The 16,772-nt window shown below is 38.7% G+C and overlaps 1 protein-coding gene across 2 annotated transcripts in view; it reads left to right on the top strand.

The window, feature by feature from the left end:
- The window catches only part of RELN (reelin), a 519,467-nt gene that overhangs the window by 437,331 nt on the left and 65,364 nt on the right, over positions 1-16,772 (top strand). For both annotated transcript variants that reach the window (XM_023192552.2, XM_023192551.3), the window contains exons 40-45: positions 58-160; positions 2,613-2,842; positions 8,635-8,855; positions 11,088-11,235; positions 13,488-13,746; positions 14,614-14,863. In XM_023192552.2, the coding sequence (XP_023048320.1) occupies positions 58-160; positions 2,613-2,842; positions 8,635-8,855; positions 11,088-11,235; positions 13,488-13,746; positions 14,614-14,863 (1,211 nt within the window). The remainder of the gene's footprint in view (positions 1-57; positions 161-2,612; positions 2,843-8,634; positions 8,856-11,087; positions 11,236-13,487; positions 13,747-14,613; positions 14,864-16,772) is intronic.

Below are 16,772 nucleotides of genomic sequence, written 5' to 3'. Positions count from 1 at the left end.
ACAAATCATGATGAACTTTCGCCTAAATAGGTTCCTGGTTGTTTTCCTGTGTAACAGGGAAGAAGATTCAGCTATGGTGTTTGTTTCCAATGAAGTTGGTGAGCATTCCATTACCACCCGTGACCTCAGTGTGAATGAGAACACCATCATACAGTTTGAGGTACTTGACTTTGTTCTAGAATAAATGCTTTAAATTTTATATTGAACGGCCAGGCTCGGTGGCTCAGGCCTGTAATCCCAGCACTTTGGGAGGCCGAGGTGGGCGGATCATGAGGTCAGGAGATCGAGATCATCCTGGCTAACACGGTGAAACCCCATCTCTACTAAAAATACAAAAAATTAGCCAGGCGTGGCGGTGGGCGCCTGTAGTCCCAGCTACTCGGAGGCTGAGGCAGGAGAATGGCGTGAACCCAGGAGGCGGAGCTTGCAGTCAGCCGAGATCACGCCACTGCACTCCAGCCTGGGCCACAAAGTGAGACTCCGTCTCAAGAAAAAAAAAAAAAAAAAAAAAAATTTGTATTGAACAAAACCTAGGAAAGAGGAGGAAAATCTCAGCTAATTTCATGCATTATGACCTCCCATTTTTGTGCAAGGATGTAAGAGGTTTTGGCATCATCATTTAATTTTATTTACAGAGTCAATTGTCATACTAAGGTTTATTTCTGAATTCCTTATCCTTTATGACGTAGTTTCCCCACCTGCTACAATGGGAAGTTGAAATAAATTATTTTAAACATTATAAAAATGAAAAGGCTCATACTATTATTGTATTATATTTCCACACTTTTTATGTGAAACTTAAAATTTCTTAGGGACCAAGTCAATGTAACTATAGTCTGTGCCATGCTAGTATATTTATATAATATTTATCATGATGTTATTAATTTTACAGATAATACTACACTGTTTTATAATTTCAAATATATTTGCTCTGTGTATTTTATTAATATTTATGCACTCCTTATATTTGTCAAGAGAGCAAATTAATAATTAACATAAAAGTATTTACATATTTCAAAAGCTTAGATAAAATCAGCAGAACCAAAGGTACATTATACCGGTGTTTTAGAATATTAACTTTTCAGAATATTTTTTCCATAGTTGATAAAAGATGACATCGTTAGCCCATTTAAGAGTTCCATTATCAGCCAGGCGCGGTGGCTCCCACCTGTAATCCCAGGACTTTGGGAGACCAAGGCAGGCAGATCATGAGGTCAGGAGTTCAAGACCAGCCTGACCAACATGGTGAAACCCCGTCTCTACTAAAAAATACAAAAATTAGCCGGGTGTGGTGGTGCACACCTGTAATCCCAGCTACTCAGGAGGCTGAGGCAGGGGCATTGCTTGAACCCGGGAGGTGAAGGTTGCAGTGAGCCGAGATTACGCCACTACACTCCAGCCTGGGTCACAAATGAGACTCCATCTCCAAAAAAAAAAAAAAAAAATTCAGGTAGAAACAAGTGCCTATAGTTGAAAGTTTATCAAATGTCAATAGTTTACTCATTAGAAGGTAAAAGGTATGTAAGTTCACATACCTACACACACATAATATGTATAATATATATTTATTGATATATAACTATAGATGGTTATATGTAACTATATATATCAATAACTGATTGCTATGCTTTGATGGCATGATAGTAAGAAAATGTTAATCTCCATTGGAAAGGGGAAAATTTTTATAGAAAGAATTGCATGCATTTATTTAATTTAATGCACTTGAAAGCATGGAAAAAGGGAGTGGTTGTTTCCCTAATGGCTAAAAAGGTCTTTACATAAAGACAGAATACACTGGTGGATACCAGGGCAGGGAGGGTAAGGATGTGGGAAGAAGTAGGTGAAAGGAGACAAGCTTGCAGTTATGTAGGATGAATAAGTCTAGAGATCCAATGTACAGCATGAAGACCATAGTTAATTATATAATATCGTATGCTGAAAACGTGTTAAGAGAATAGATTTTAGGTGCTCTTACCACACACACAAAAGGTAACTATGGAAGGTGATAGATAGGTTAATTCGCTTGGCCGTAGGAATTATTTCACTTTGTATATTATATCAAAACAGTATGGGTACACCTTAAGTATATATAATTTTTAAAAGATCTTTCCCTGTGCCAGGGAAATGATGACAATGATTATATTCTCTTTTGGTATCGAATACGCATTGAAGATTCATGTGTAAAACTCTTGGGATTATTTGGAAGGTGTCACAAGAAGGAAAATAGAAGGTATCCTACCTAGTAGATAGGACAGGGGAAGCTAACGGGGTTGGGGAAACAGTCTTTTCACTATGATGTGCTTGGCTTGGCTAGGAAAATGGGCCAAAGGTAAAATTTGGAATTGTCCCAGCCTCTGCCTTATCCACTTCCTGCTTTTTATAAAATGAAGGGAAATAAATTTTTCATGAGGCCCTTTGAGATTCTTTATGAAAAGTTATAATTTAAAGGTAATATACAATATGACTCAGTTAGGCAAAACATAATTTTATAGTGTTAAATATTTCAACACTACAGTTCCCAGGAAAATGGACCCTAGAAAATAATGAAGTGGTGAATCATTTCAAGGCTTGTTGCTCTGAGGTAATTTGTATCATTTTTTCTTCATCCCAAGATCAATGTCGGCTGCTCGACTGATAGCTCATCCGCAGATCCAGTGAGACTGGAATTTTCAAGGGACTTCGGGGCGACCTGGCACCTGCTGCTGCCCCTCTGCTACCACAGCAGCAGCCACGTCAGCTCCTTATGCTCCACTGAGCACCACCCCAGCAGCACCTACTACGCGGGAACCATGCAGGGCTGGAGGAGGGAGGTCGTGCACTTTGGGAAGCTGCACCTTTGTGGGTGAGGACCCGCTGCTTGCCGCCACATTTGTTTCTCCTTTGACAGTTTATTCCTGAAGTAGTCATTCACTTGCCACTTTATCACGGGGAAATTTCTACCTGACATTTCTTCCTCAGTTCTCCAGGAAGCAGATCAGTGGCTATTTAAAATGTAGGACACTGAGCTGACATAACTACTAATTTCTAGTTTGAAGGTAGATTTTAACAGCACACCGTGGGCTGCACCCTGTAGTGGGGTTCATATCCTTGTGAATGTCTCTTAGATCAGTTAGAACGCAACAAAAATAGGGTTTTCCCCTAATACTATGACGTTCCTCTGCCTACTCCCACCTCACAATATAAATGCAGCTAGAATATTATGACTTTCAAACATCTGCCTATGTGTCTCATGCAGGGAGAGTGTACGTAGGGAGCATAGAAGCCAACAGAATATTCCTGGTGTCTCATTAAAAAAAAAAAAAGAAAAGAAAAGAAAAAAAGTTAGCACATTGTTCCCAGGCATCTCTACTTTTCCAACCTCTTTGAGCATTCTTGTTACATATATTTGACTCTTCTGCTGAAAAGCGACTTAGAGATAAAGGACTTCACCCCCAATAGAAATGAAATGAAAAGTATGTTTCAAAAAATAAAACTAATAATAAAAGTGAACAAAGAGAGGAAGTCAACAAAGCAGTCTGCCTCCAAATTTCTGTCTTTTCTCTCAGAATAAAGAAAGTTTTCTTTCAGAGTATGTCAAAAAAGAAGACAGTACTAATATCATACTTTCAAGATGGAAATAGATTTATATTCCTGATGTGAAACTGAGCATAATTAGAAGTCTTGAGTCTTCAAACAAGACTACTAATACGTACTTTTCCAAAAGGGTGAAAGTGAATTTTTTAAATTCTGCATCTCTTTGAACATAAATCTATCCACTCCTTATTATATCATCAGCATAACTGTTATAAATTGATTGCTAAGGACTTTAATATTTTGGGTTGTTGAATATATCATTTACTAATCCTTGTGATGATGCCAGGATATGATTCTAATAGGAAATCCAACTATCTTTTTAAAAACAAGCATTACTAAGCAAAATGTCTTCAAAGTTCTTTAGAACTGATAGCCAGAGGAGGCAAAGAGTGTCTCTGGAGATTATAGGAATAGATGGAGCTAATGACACAGCCAGCACAACCAGAAAGCTACCATTGGTTGTGGGGAGCTTGTCTTTAGAAGAATCTGACAGGGGAAAATAAGCCAGGAAAAAGTTTTTATTCAAAATGGTTGTATTACTTAAGATCGTATGTTGCAAGAATATAAAGAGGCTTACCACAAAGGTGAAAGAACTTATTGGAAAGATACTGGGGAATTTCATGGACTTCGCTCAGAGAGTGTGGGGGACTTAGCAGCAGAAGTTTATGATCCTTGTTTTTATGGCACTCACTTTAACATCACTCGGCAAACCAGAGCTTTCATTGCCTGGAGCTCTTAATTCCAAATTTCCAAATCTGAACCTATCAGCTGTAGCCTGAAAGCCAAGTGTTCCAAGAGAAGCATAGCTGTTGAAAGACCATGCCTATGAGCAGGACAGGCAAGGGAAAGGCCTAGATAGCTTTGGCATTGCTGTGGTCTGAATTTTTGTTGAAATTCACACGTCTCAACTCATTCCCCTGAAGGTAATGGAATAAGGAGATGGGGCATTTTAGGGGGCGATTGGTTCATGAAAGTGGAGCCCTCATGATTGGCATCAGTGCCCTTATAAAAGAGACCCCAGTAGACTGCCTTGCCTCTTCCACCATGTGAGGACCCAGCAGGAAGGCACCATCCATAAACCACAAGTGAGCTCTCAGCAGACACTGATGTGCTGGCTCCTTGATCTTGGGCTTCCCAGCCTCCAGAAGTGTGAGAAATAAATTTCTGTTATTTATAAGCCACCCGATTTATGGTATTTTGTTACAGCAGCCTGAATGGAGTAAGACAGGCTTCTAGATACAGAGCAGTCTGCCGAACTCCCTCACAGTATTATGGAAAAACACGAGGTTTTCTGTTTAATGGACCTCTAATTTCCTCCAATTATCCAACTAAGAATTAGATTAAATAGAAAACCACCCTAAAGATAGATTGTAGGTTATGATTTTAGGTTGTTTTGCCAACTGAGACTTGCTTCAGCAAGTTCCCACGTGGAAAAATCCCATCTAAAGGTGTATGAAATAAGATGGCAAAGATCTGCCAGTCAGCGGCACTGAGTGAAGATGCTCATGCCAGGGGAGTGCTCCAGCATCACAGAGACCACCTCGCTCAGTGTTGGTAATGCCCACTGTGCTGTGCTTCCACGTAAGGCATGACAATATAATTTGGAAATATGAACAAGAGAATTGCAGACATCTATATTTTCACCCACTGGTACAAAGCCACTTACAAAACACAATACTATAATAGTGTACAGAATCTAGATTGTCACATTATTTGCATTCCGTGTCATTTTTATTTCTATGAAAAGAAAGTAAATGTATCAAGGAGGCATGCATGCCTGTTTTCAGAATGGTATAAACCCACCTTTCAAACTGCCTTCAACCATTTCTGTGAGGAGAAAACTTTGCCTTAGGGTGTTGTCTAGTCCTTGTTTCAGGAAAAGAATTAGCACTCTTCTTAAAACCCATGCAGGCATGAATGGCTGGAAGGCAAAAGTTAAATTTTCTCCAACTCAGTGAACCATCCCTTGATTGGTATTCAACATGGTACATAGTAATGGCACAAGTGCTGGATGCTAAAAAAAAAATATATATATATATACACATACATACATACACACACACACAAAAATCCATGTTTAAAATACTTTTTTCTGTTCATTTGTTGGACACTAGATACACACAAAAAGTGTATTAAATGTTCTCAGGTGCAAAGTAGTCAAATTTTGTTGCCTCTACATATATAGTCCATTTACATGCAAAGAATAACTATGAGCTTTCATCTAATTTTATTCATATCACCTTGGTGTCCTTTTAGAGTCCTTTTGTCTTTAAAAGTTCCTAATTGTTTTTGCTTTATGCAGCTTCATAATGAGTCAACCAGAACCCCTATTTAATGAAAGCAATGTTGTGTGCTTGAAATTTTACGTTTATGTTTAAAAAAACAGATCCTTTTGAATACGACTGGCTTAGGAGAACAGATGTTGACATTCACCAAGGAGGGTGGCAGTGAGAAATTTTCAAAATAAGATTTCAGCAGAAGGGAACCACAGTGAAACCAGACCCTTCAGTCCATTTATCATAGTGCTTGCAGTTTCTGTGTCAAGGCAGGTGAACAGCAATAAATATCCAACTAAGGTGGTTCATTTGTATTCAGAACATTTGAATAAATAAGTTCATAAACATCCTTGTAGGCTTTTGTTCAAAGGAAAACTCCAGCCATTTCCCTCAGCTCAGCAGTCTGAAAGTTCAAAAGGTAAGAAATGCTTCTTGCCAAGACTAACTCTGACAAGTATTTGAAAATAAAGTTTAATTATAGACTGGCATTTTGGGGGCAGCTTAATATAGCTGGAGTTTGGGACTGGGTGTGGTGGCTCACACCTGTAATCCCAGCACTTTGAGAGGCCAAGGCGGCCAGATCACTTGAGGTCGGAAGTTTGAGACCAGCCTGGCTAACATGGTAAAACCTCGTTTCTGCTAAAAATACAAAAAGTAGCCAGGCATGGTGACGGGTGCCTGTAATACCAGCTACTCGGGAGGCTGAGGCAGAAGAATTGCTTGAACCCTGGAGGTGGAGGTTGCAGTGAGCTGAGATCGTGCCACTGCACTCCAGCTTGGGCAACAGAGCAAGATGAAACAATGAAATTAGGGTTAAATATATGTAGGAACTTTAATCTGTCTGCTTTACTATCCACTAAATTTTAGGAGCCTAACAAATGTATTTTTCCCCCACTACCCATCCTTAACCCTGGTATTTAACTTCTAATTTCTGTTTCTCAAACAGAAAACTATTCAGAATTTAGTTGCTATGATAACTGAAAATTGAGAAGATTCACAGGGCACAAAAATAAGTGCACATGTCATCTCTGAATCCTGCTACTCTAAAATAAATCTATCTTCTTTGAACGGAGTTTTATACATGATAAAATACATTAAAATATTTCTGGACAGCTGCCTAAATATGTAGATTATTTCTAAGGAGCTAACTTATCATCAGCAACATGATAGGACAATTCAAAAGGAAAATTATTTTGGACTTAAAAAGAAGTTAAGAAATAAAAGAATCTAAAAATACATCAGATTTTGCCACTTTTTATCTTTAAAAATAATATTTTTGGGCTGTTTCTGATCAGATAAAATCCAACAAACCTTAGTTTGGCTCATAAGGACTTTCACAACAAATGACGTACAACAAAAGGTTTACTGAGCAGGTACTACGCGTGAACACTATATGGTTGCCTTAAAAACGTACAAAAAAAGAGACATGGACATTGGCCTCTACGAGCTCACAGCCAGTAGAGGAAATAGACACACTTTTAAATAACTCCAGCTGTGATAACTATAATAATGGAAATTCCATCAAAATTATGAAAGAGAAAGTAAGATAGAAAAATGTAAAAGATTAGTCATTTACCATAAGGTCCATCAATTTCACTACCCTTCTACCCAAAAGAATTGAAAACATGTATTTTAGCAATTACCTGTACACAAATATTCATAGCATCACTATTCACAATAGCCAAAAAAATGGAAACAACCAAATGTCCACCAACTAATGAATGGGTTAAATAAAGCTAGTATATCCATACAATGGAATATTGTTCAGTAATAAAAGGCATGAAATTCTGATACTTGCTACACCATGAATGAACCTTGAAAACATTACACTAAGTGAATGAAGCCAGACACAAAAGGTCATATATTCTATCTTTCCATTTATATGAAATATCCAGAATAGGTAAATCCATAGAGACAGAAATGATTGGTGGTTGTCAGTTGTCAGGGAGGGAGAGATGGGGAAAACTGTTTAACGGGTATGGGGTTTCCTTTTGGGGTGATAAAAATGTCTTGAAGCTACAAAGAGGTGATGGTTGGACAACACTATCAATGTGCTAAATGTCACTGATGTGTACACTTTACACTTTAAATGGTTAATGGTTAGTTTTATGTTGTGTGAATTTTACCTGTTTTTTTTTTTTTTTTTTTTAAGATTAGTTATACAGAGTGTATTAAACAGACAGTAGGGGCCGGGTGTGATGGCTTACCCTTGTAATCCCAGCACTTTGGGAGGTCGAAGTGGGTGGATTGCCTGAGGTCAGGAGTTGGAGAACAGCCTGGCCAACATGGTGAAACCCCATCTATACTAAAAATACAAAATTTAGCCAGGTGTAGTGGTGGGCACCTGTAATCCCAGCCACTCAGGAGGCTGAAGCAGGAGAATCGCTTGAACCCAGGAGATGGAGGTTGCAGTGAGCCAAGATTGCACCACTGCACCCCAGCCTGGGTGACAGAGTGAGACTCTGTCTCAAAAAAAAAAAAAAAAGAAGATAGTAGGAATGGAGAAATCTTCACCAATATCGTCAATATTGAAAAAGATGGGAAGATTAAGTGAAATGTTGACATTCTGATAGGATTGGGAAAAGCTTACAAGAAACAAGAACTTTATTGGAAAAATCCTGGAGATTGAGGAATGGAGTTTTGTTCCTGAAACGGCAAATGTTTTCTATTTCTTGGGTGTTGAGCATAGGTAGAAGCTTCCCATTGTTCATTGATCAGATGTGCTTACTTTGAAGGTATATTGTTCTGTCGATTAGCTTTTGAAAGACTTGTACCTCTTTTCCAGATCTGTCCGTTTCAGATGGTACCAGGGATTTTACCCTGCTGGCTCTCAGCCAGTGACATGGGCCATTGATAATGTCTACATCGGTCCCCAATGTGAGGAGATGTGTAATGGACAGGGGAGCTGTATCAATGGAACCAAATGTATATGTGACCCTGGCTACTCAGGTCCAACCTGTAAAATAAGCACCAAAAATCCTGATTTTCTCAAAGATGATTTCGAAGGTAGTCTTTTCTTACAAATTCTATGTAGTCTTGTGAAAGAACTTATATGTTAAACACAATTTTTGGTAGATAACTAATACTGCATTAAGTTTAATTCTAATATCTCATTATTATTTCAATTGTGAACATCCAATAATTCATTTAGTTCTGAATTTATAGGGTTCCATTTTGGAAACAAAGGTCAGTGAGTGAAATACTGATACATGCTACAAGATCTTTATTGAGAAAAACTAAGGCTGTGTTCACCATTTTTTCTACCACATGTCATTTCTGACTAATGACAATTTTAGAAAATATCTATAGAGAGTTAATCTTGGATGAAAGTGTTTTCAGAAATATAAGTTCCTGTTATTGCTTTACCACAAACTGCTTAAATAGCCTCTCATCACTTTCTGTAGTTTAGTTTTACAGCTAGAATTCAGTATCATTATGTATGAAGACAGTGTTACAACATAGTAAAATGCATGTAATGTAATGATTAGAAAAAAAGCATTTAAATTATATATGCACTTTTATCAAACTGTGGGAAAAAATCTCCATAAAAGAAAGTCTTAAATATAACACCTATCTATATTAGGGTACTGAGATTAAAAGATTTTCTTTTGGCCTAGTGCAGTGGCTCACGCCTGTAATCCCAGCACTTTGGGAGGCTGAGATGGGTGGATCACGAGGTCAGGAATTCGAGACCAGCCTGGACAACATGGTGAAACCCCATCTCTACTAAAAATACAAAAAAGCCGGGTGGGCTGGTGGGCACTTGTAATCCCAGCTACTCGGGAGGTGATTCGCTTGAACCTAGTGTGCAGTGAGCCGAGATCGCACCACTGCACTCTAGCCTGGGCGACAGAGCGAGACTCCATCTCAAAAAACAAACAAAAAATAATAATAATAAAGATTTTCTTTCTTTTTGCTGAGTTTTTGTAAAATTGTTATATTTATGGTTTTACAATACATTTTAAAACTAGATCTAAGTATGTCCATACAGTGGAACATTACTCAGCCATAAAAACAAATGAAACACTGATACATGCCACAACATAGATGAAACTCAAAAACATGTTAAATGAAAGAAGCCAGACACAAAAGGCCACATATTATATCAATCTGTCTTCATGAAATATTTAGAATAAGTTAATGCATAAAGACAGAAAGCAGATTAGCATTTGCCAGGGCTGGAAGAGGGGGAAATGAGGGGACAGAGACAGTTTAACAGGCACAGGGTTTCCTTTCAGTCTCATGAAAAAGTTCTGGAACTAGGTAGTAGTGATGACTGCACAACAGAGTGTATCAACTAAATGCCACTGAACTGTTTACTTTGAAATGGTTAAATTGGTAAATCTTATGTGATGTGTATTTTACCACAATGAAAAAATAAACTAAATTGGAGTATCTGAACAGATTTAAGAGCTGGTTTTTAAAGATGTTATTTTATATTTTATTTTATATTTATTTATTTATTTATTTATTGAGATGGAGTTTTGATCTTTCACCCAGACTGGAGTGAAGTGGCTCAATCTCAGCTCACTGCAACCTCCACCTCCTGGGTTCAAGCGATTCTCCTGCCTCAGCTTCCTGAGTAGCTGAGATTACAGGTGCCCGCCACCACACCTAGCTAATTTTTGTAGTTTTAGTAGAGACGGGGTTTTGCCATGTTGGCCGGACTGGTCTCGAACCCCTGACCTCAGGTGATCCACCCACCTCAGCCTCCCAAAGTGCTGTGATTACAGGTGTGAGCCACTGCGCCCAGCCTTAAAGACGTTATTTAATAGGCAATAATAAATGGCATTGAAATCTCTCCCATTAAAACTGTTTTTTAAAATATTTTATTGTCCCTGCCTGATACTATCTTTACATTAGAAAGGACACAGTAGAGAGGCTGGTGGAAAGGCCACACAAGCCCCCACTTTCCTTATGGCCTGAACCACTCTCTGACTAACCAGTGTCCTTTTCTTCAGTGTGAATAAGCAGAAAGGAGGGATCCATCTAGCTGGACCATAGATACTCAAGAAAATACCCCCTCGTCCTATCACAAGTATCTTTAAAGTATACCAGCCAAGGCTAAACAATTCAAGCTAAAATGTTGAAAAGGCCTCTTATCCCAAAACATGACTTTAATATTTATGACTTCGTATTTTGAAACCACATAATGCGTTTACCATACTCCTTTTAAAAATACACTACAACTCACTATAGTTGGGGTCATAGGTAAACCATATTTTCCAATTTTTTCAGGTCAGCTAGAATCTGATAGATTCTTATTAATGAGTGGTGGGAAACCATCTCGAAAGTGTGGAATCCTTTCTAGTGGAAACAACCTCTTTTTCAATGAAGATGGCTTGCGCATGTTGATGACACGAGACCTGGATTTATCACATGCAAGGTAATCATTTTTAGATGCTGTTGAAAAAAACCACATCGTAATGTATAATAGCAGAACACAATCAAATCAGAAAGAAGCAGAGAGATTTCAAGGACAAGGCCTTCCATTAGAAATACTGAACTTCTCTCTTTATCAAAGCTTTCAGGAAGACACAATTTACATAATTTCTATTCTAAATTTGAGAGAGATTATTCAAAACTTAATCAGAAAGGAAACATACCTAAACAGGCAAAAGTTAACATCTGGTATTTTATAAGATTGAAATTAGGAAGTAACAATGTTTAATTTACTTTAACTTCAATCAAATATTGTGAGTTTATCTTTCTATATAACATACTTTTCATTAGCACTTGCACTGTGTAGAAATTATTTACACTTATACCATGCTTAGTAGAAAGCTTAGTAGAAATGCAATATATCTTCAAATTATTCACGATTAATTTTATCTCCACTAGCAATTTAAGTTAAAAACATTTGAAGGGACAGCCTTATTCTTTATAAGCATCTTTCCAATGACTCACTCACATTCTAAGCAGTCATTTTCTAAATTGAACACAGTCACTCAGAAACAAACATTTTAAACTGGCTCAGAGGATTATGTCCTGTCAAGATGTGTATCCCTTGATCATTTGATGAGCCAAAAACTTAACAAGGAAGATAAGAAAGATGGTTTAACATGTGTAAAATGGAACCCTGACCTGATTTTGCAAGTGAACAAAGAAACTATGTTTTTGTCTTTTGAAATATTTCAGAGTATCTTACAATACATCTTAACATTTTTACGCCTTCTCTTTCCTAAATGTTTCATTTATTGATTATAAATTTGATCACACTTCATAGAAAATACAGTTCTGCGAAATAATTATAGTTACAAAAACAATATTTTATCATTATCCCACTTTAATGCATATAGTTTAATTTGATGTTCCTTATTTCAGATTTTTATTAGCAGCTGACTTCTCTAATTTAGAAATTATTAGGTGTTCCCAAATAAGTAAGTCTCTCATGGTTTATCTATCACTAAGTTAATATAAGGGGTTTCTCAATACAAGTAGACAATATACTAAAACTATTTCTCTGTAAATGATTATTGTTTTCACAAATGTAAACGTCACTAGACACTAACCATGTATGTTTTCATTAATTCAATGTTAAAAGCTCCATTATTTAGCTCATCTCAGTAGCATGCTGTGTAGGATTTGCATATATTGAACTGAATATGCTCCACGTAAAATCCCAATTTTTTCAGGGTCAAAAGATAAATGAATGGGGTGGGGAAGGGAACTCATGAGGAATGAATGTTTTATATATGGTACTGATAATATTTTTATTTTACATCTTAATATATTTCCTATGTCCAGCATGCATACATTAGTGGGTATGTGTGTTGGGTTACACATGAAATTTATTCTGCATTACCAGCTAGCATCATGGCCAGACCAGAAAGCAGCAGCTTGCCTGCCAAAGATAACATGTGAGCTAGTTTTCATTGGCACCCCAGCTGGTTGCTGCCACTCTGTCCACCTCCCTGCCAGCTGGGAACGCTGCCACTGGCCGGCTGCCACCATTCTCAGTGGCCAGTATCATCCATCCCCAGACCCAGCAACAGTCAGAGCCTGGCACAGCCACCACCACCACCACCCCACACTCATGCTCCTTGCCCCAGCACAAAAGAGAGAAAAGAGGCCCAGGCTTGACGTACCTCATCCAAAAGATGCCTGGCCTTTCACAAAGAGGTGCTACAACCGGTGAATTTAAGTGTGCCTCCCAAAGCCAGTAACATGAGATCTGAAAAACGACTGGTGAAACCTTAGAAGAGATAATCTGCCAGTTATGTGGCATAAACTACATTAATTACATTCTTCCAGTTCCAACATTTAAGGAGTAAAACTTACCGTAAGTAGATGGCAACGCACACTCCCACACTCAAACTGCCTTTACACCCCTCCCATCTTTTTATAGAAGAGCCTAAGGGTGCGGGGAGTGCTCAGGTCCCTCAGGCTCCTCTCTGAGGAGAGTTGCTAGACAAATACGGGTGCAGAATTGCCTTTTTTCAGACTTCACATTTAATTAACTCCCTTTCCGATTAAAAAGGGAAATCAGACTTTGAAGTGATTGCTTTGGACACTCATTAAATCGCCATATTTATCGAGGCCATTTGTTCCCCTGCATTACCCCATGTGCTTGTCTGTTGTTAAGCATGTAGATTTCTTGTGGAAGTGAAAGTCTTCAGTAACGTTTACAAATGTCAGATTTGTGCAGTTCTTCATGAGACTGGGATGTGGTAAAGGCGTTCCTGACCCCAGGAGCCAACCCGTGCTCCTACAGTATTCTCTCAACGGTGGCCTCTCGTGGAGTCTTCTTCAGGAGTTCCTTTTCAGCAATTCCAGCAATGTGGGCAGGTACATTGCCCTGGAGATACCTTTGAAAGCCCGTTCTGGTTCTACTCGCCTTCGCTGGTGGCAACCGTCTGAGAATGGGCACTTCTACAGCCCCTGGGTTATCGATCAGGTCAGTCCCTTCAGGAGTAACTATTTTAATTGTTGTCACTTGAGCTGAATGTGGCCTTAGAAGGCATTTAGTTCAACCTGCTTGCTCAGTAGATGAAACCCAGAACTGACACTTGAGTGACTTGCCCAAGGGCACACAGCTAGATTAGATATGGCATTTAGCTTCCTTTCATTCTCTATTCCTTCAGTTGCCTAAGCTTATAAAAATAAACGACACAACAGAAGGACTAGGTCCTGCTCATAGAGGATTCTGCCATATGGATAGAGGGACTTTATCAAGCGTGATGCAAGGTTATAATTCTCTGAAAAGAAAAATGTGCAAATTAGCATTGGTGCCACATGCAGTAGTTCCCAAATCCTCTTTCCTAGCCTTTGAGGAAAAAAAAATGAACCAATCTCCCCCACATCCTTATAGACTGCTCCAAAAGATCTTTATACATAATAAAATGTGTATCAAATAGAACTCAAAGAACCTGTTAACAAACTGTAGTGTTCATGCAAAGAATTGGAACTGAAATGCCTTAGGGTATAATTGTCCTTAAATAGAAATTTTACATGGAAAATAATCGCACATAAGCCAAATTTTGCTTCCCAGCTTGGGTGCATGTCGTTTCCAAAGGCACAGTTTAGCCAACGTAGGCTGTGAATGGTTTTGTCGATCCTCTGATTTGTTTTCTGTAGCTTCTTGCCAGATGGGCAAGCAGACATAAACAAGAGCATTCTGAAAGGCCCTCACATTCTGCTGGCCGTCCAGTGCCAGTTCTGAGCAGGCTGACAGATCAAAACAAACAAACGAACGAAAAAGGCAGAACTTTCCATTTCTTAAAACTAAATGGAAAATGTGTGGTTTTTTAAAAATACATTTCAGATTCTTATTGGAGGAAATATTTCTGGTAATACAGTCTTGGAAGATGATTTCACAACCCTTGATAGTAGGAAATGGCTGCTTCACCCAGGAGGCACCAAGATGCCCGTGTGTGGCTCTACTGGTGATGCCCTGGTCTTCATTGAAAAGGCCAGCACCCGTTACGTGGTCAGCACGGACATTGCCGTGAATGAGGATTCCTTCCTACAGATAGACTTCGCTGCCTCCTGCTCAGTCACAGACTCTTGTTATGGTGAGTATGCCGTCTCCAGATAGAGGGACAGGCATGTGTGCATGAGCTTCTGTGGCTGCCTCTGTCACAGGACTACTCTGCCTCTCTGAGATCTGTAAGTAAAACACAAGTGCACTTTGAGTCAAACCACACTGTATTCTTGAATATACTGCATGTATTAATAAATTGAGTTTTAAAAGTTGATTTTTGAAAGCAACAGAATGTGAGCTTATTTTTTAAGCATATATACGTGAAGACTTCTTTTATAAAGTAAATAACCTAAATAATAATAATTTGTAAATCCGTAAGTTTTTTAGTATCAGACTTGCAGAATAAAGGATACACTTGCAGTATTTTTCCAATAAGGGCTCTCATCAATCACATAGAGCATTCCAGGAATCAGCAATGTGATTTATTTATATATATATGACTTATTAATATATATATTCACAGATTTAAATTCTTGAAGCATTAGATTAAACCAGTTATTGTCTCCTCTCCATATCCCCCCAAATGATGACATTTTGTTGTTCCCATTTTGCCTATATTTTTTGCCACCGCGGATCATAGCACATTCCAGGCCACCCTCATTGTGACCAATTTGCACCCCCTAGAATGAGTATGTGCATGTACACTCACATATACCATGCATTCACACTCACAGACCCATCTTAGGAGAGAGAAAAGCTGGCATCATTGTACACTTGGACTCTATCTGAACTTACAGATCTGTCAGGATTCTGGGTCTCCTGGTCTTTCACATCCCCACATAACCCTTCTTCCAGCAGACACAAACTAGAATGTTCACAAGGGCCTCATTCAGTTTTAGATTCTGGGTAGCAGGGAGGCAGAAATTTGAGGAATTTGGTTATCTTCAAGGTCCTGCAGAATTCACAATTTTTAATATTCTCGTTAGTCTGAATGTAATAGACATACTTTAGGAGGAATGCCAGAGATACTCTTTCTACCTCAGACACAGTCAGTCAAGATTAGATTAGTCAGTGGGGATGGAACTTGGAAAAGAGAAGACAGAAAAGTAGAAGGTGCACACCCTGTCTTCAGTAGGTACAGAGAGCCCAGTAAATCAAGTGTTCCATGGACTAGTGCTGATACAAAATGTAATGAGAACTCAAAGGAGCAAGAGATGACCAATGGTTGGCCAGTCTAAGAAGTTAGGGAACATTTCACAAAGGAGCTAAGTATTAAGTGGACCTTGATGGTTGAAGTAGATTTTAAGGGTGGATGGAGAAGAAAGGACCCCCAAACCAGGCTGGAAGCAGAAGCAAAGAAGCAGATGTGGGGTTCTTCTAAAACTGAGAGCAGACCAGCCTCAACAGGTCTAGTCTGCATCTAGTGGAGAAGAGCACAGTGTGGTGATTTTGAAAACAGTCTAGACTCTTACTCCCTTCTTCACATAGAAAGTAGAAGAGAGCCCAAAGAAGTAAGTTATCACATGGTCAATCTGCAGCAGCACCAACCAGGACCAAAATTTTGCCCTCGTAAGCCCAGTCACACGTACTTTCTATACAAGCCAGTGCAGCCTCCTGAGAGAGGAAATGAATGATATTATGAAAGAGTAAAGTGGCTGAGTGGAGTTGGAAACAAATTAAGAAGGGCCTTAAAAGGCAGACATGGGGATTTGTGCTTGGTAAGGTCAAGAACAGGAGAGCACAAGTGCAGAGGGGTGACATGATGTGTTTCACGAAGATTAGCTCCAGAGCCAATGAAGGTGGGTAGAGAAGAATTCCAGTAAAGAAACCACAGTGGTCATCTCTGTAGGAAGCAATGTGGACTTGCACTATGTGGCATGAAGAGACATGGAATGGATAAAGTTGATAAGAGATAATGCAAAAAAAAAAAAAAGCAGCAGATATCAGGACTGAGTTGAACACAGAGGGTAAAGGAGACAGAAAAGTAAAATTTCTAAAAT

The sequence above is a fragment of the Piliocolobus tephrosceles genome, chromosome 8 (genome assembly GCF_002776525.5).
Source record: "Piliocolobus tephrosceles isolate RC106 chromosome 8, ASM277652v3, whole genome shotgun sequence".
NCBI classification, from domain to species: Eukaryota; Metazoa; Chordata; class Mammalia; order Primates; family Cercopithecidae; genus Piliocolobus; species Piliocolobus tephrosceles.
The sequence above is the reverse complement of the archived record's forward strand: the minus strand, read 5'-3'. Positions and strand labels throughout refer to the sequence as shown.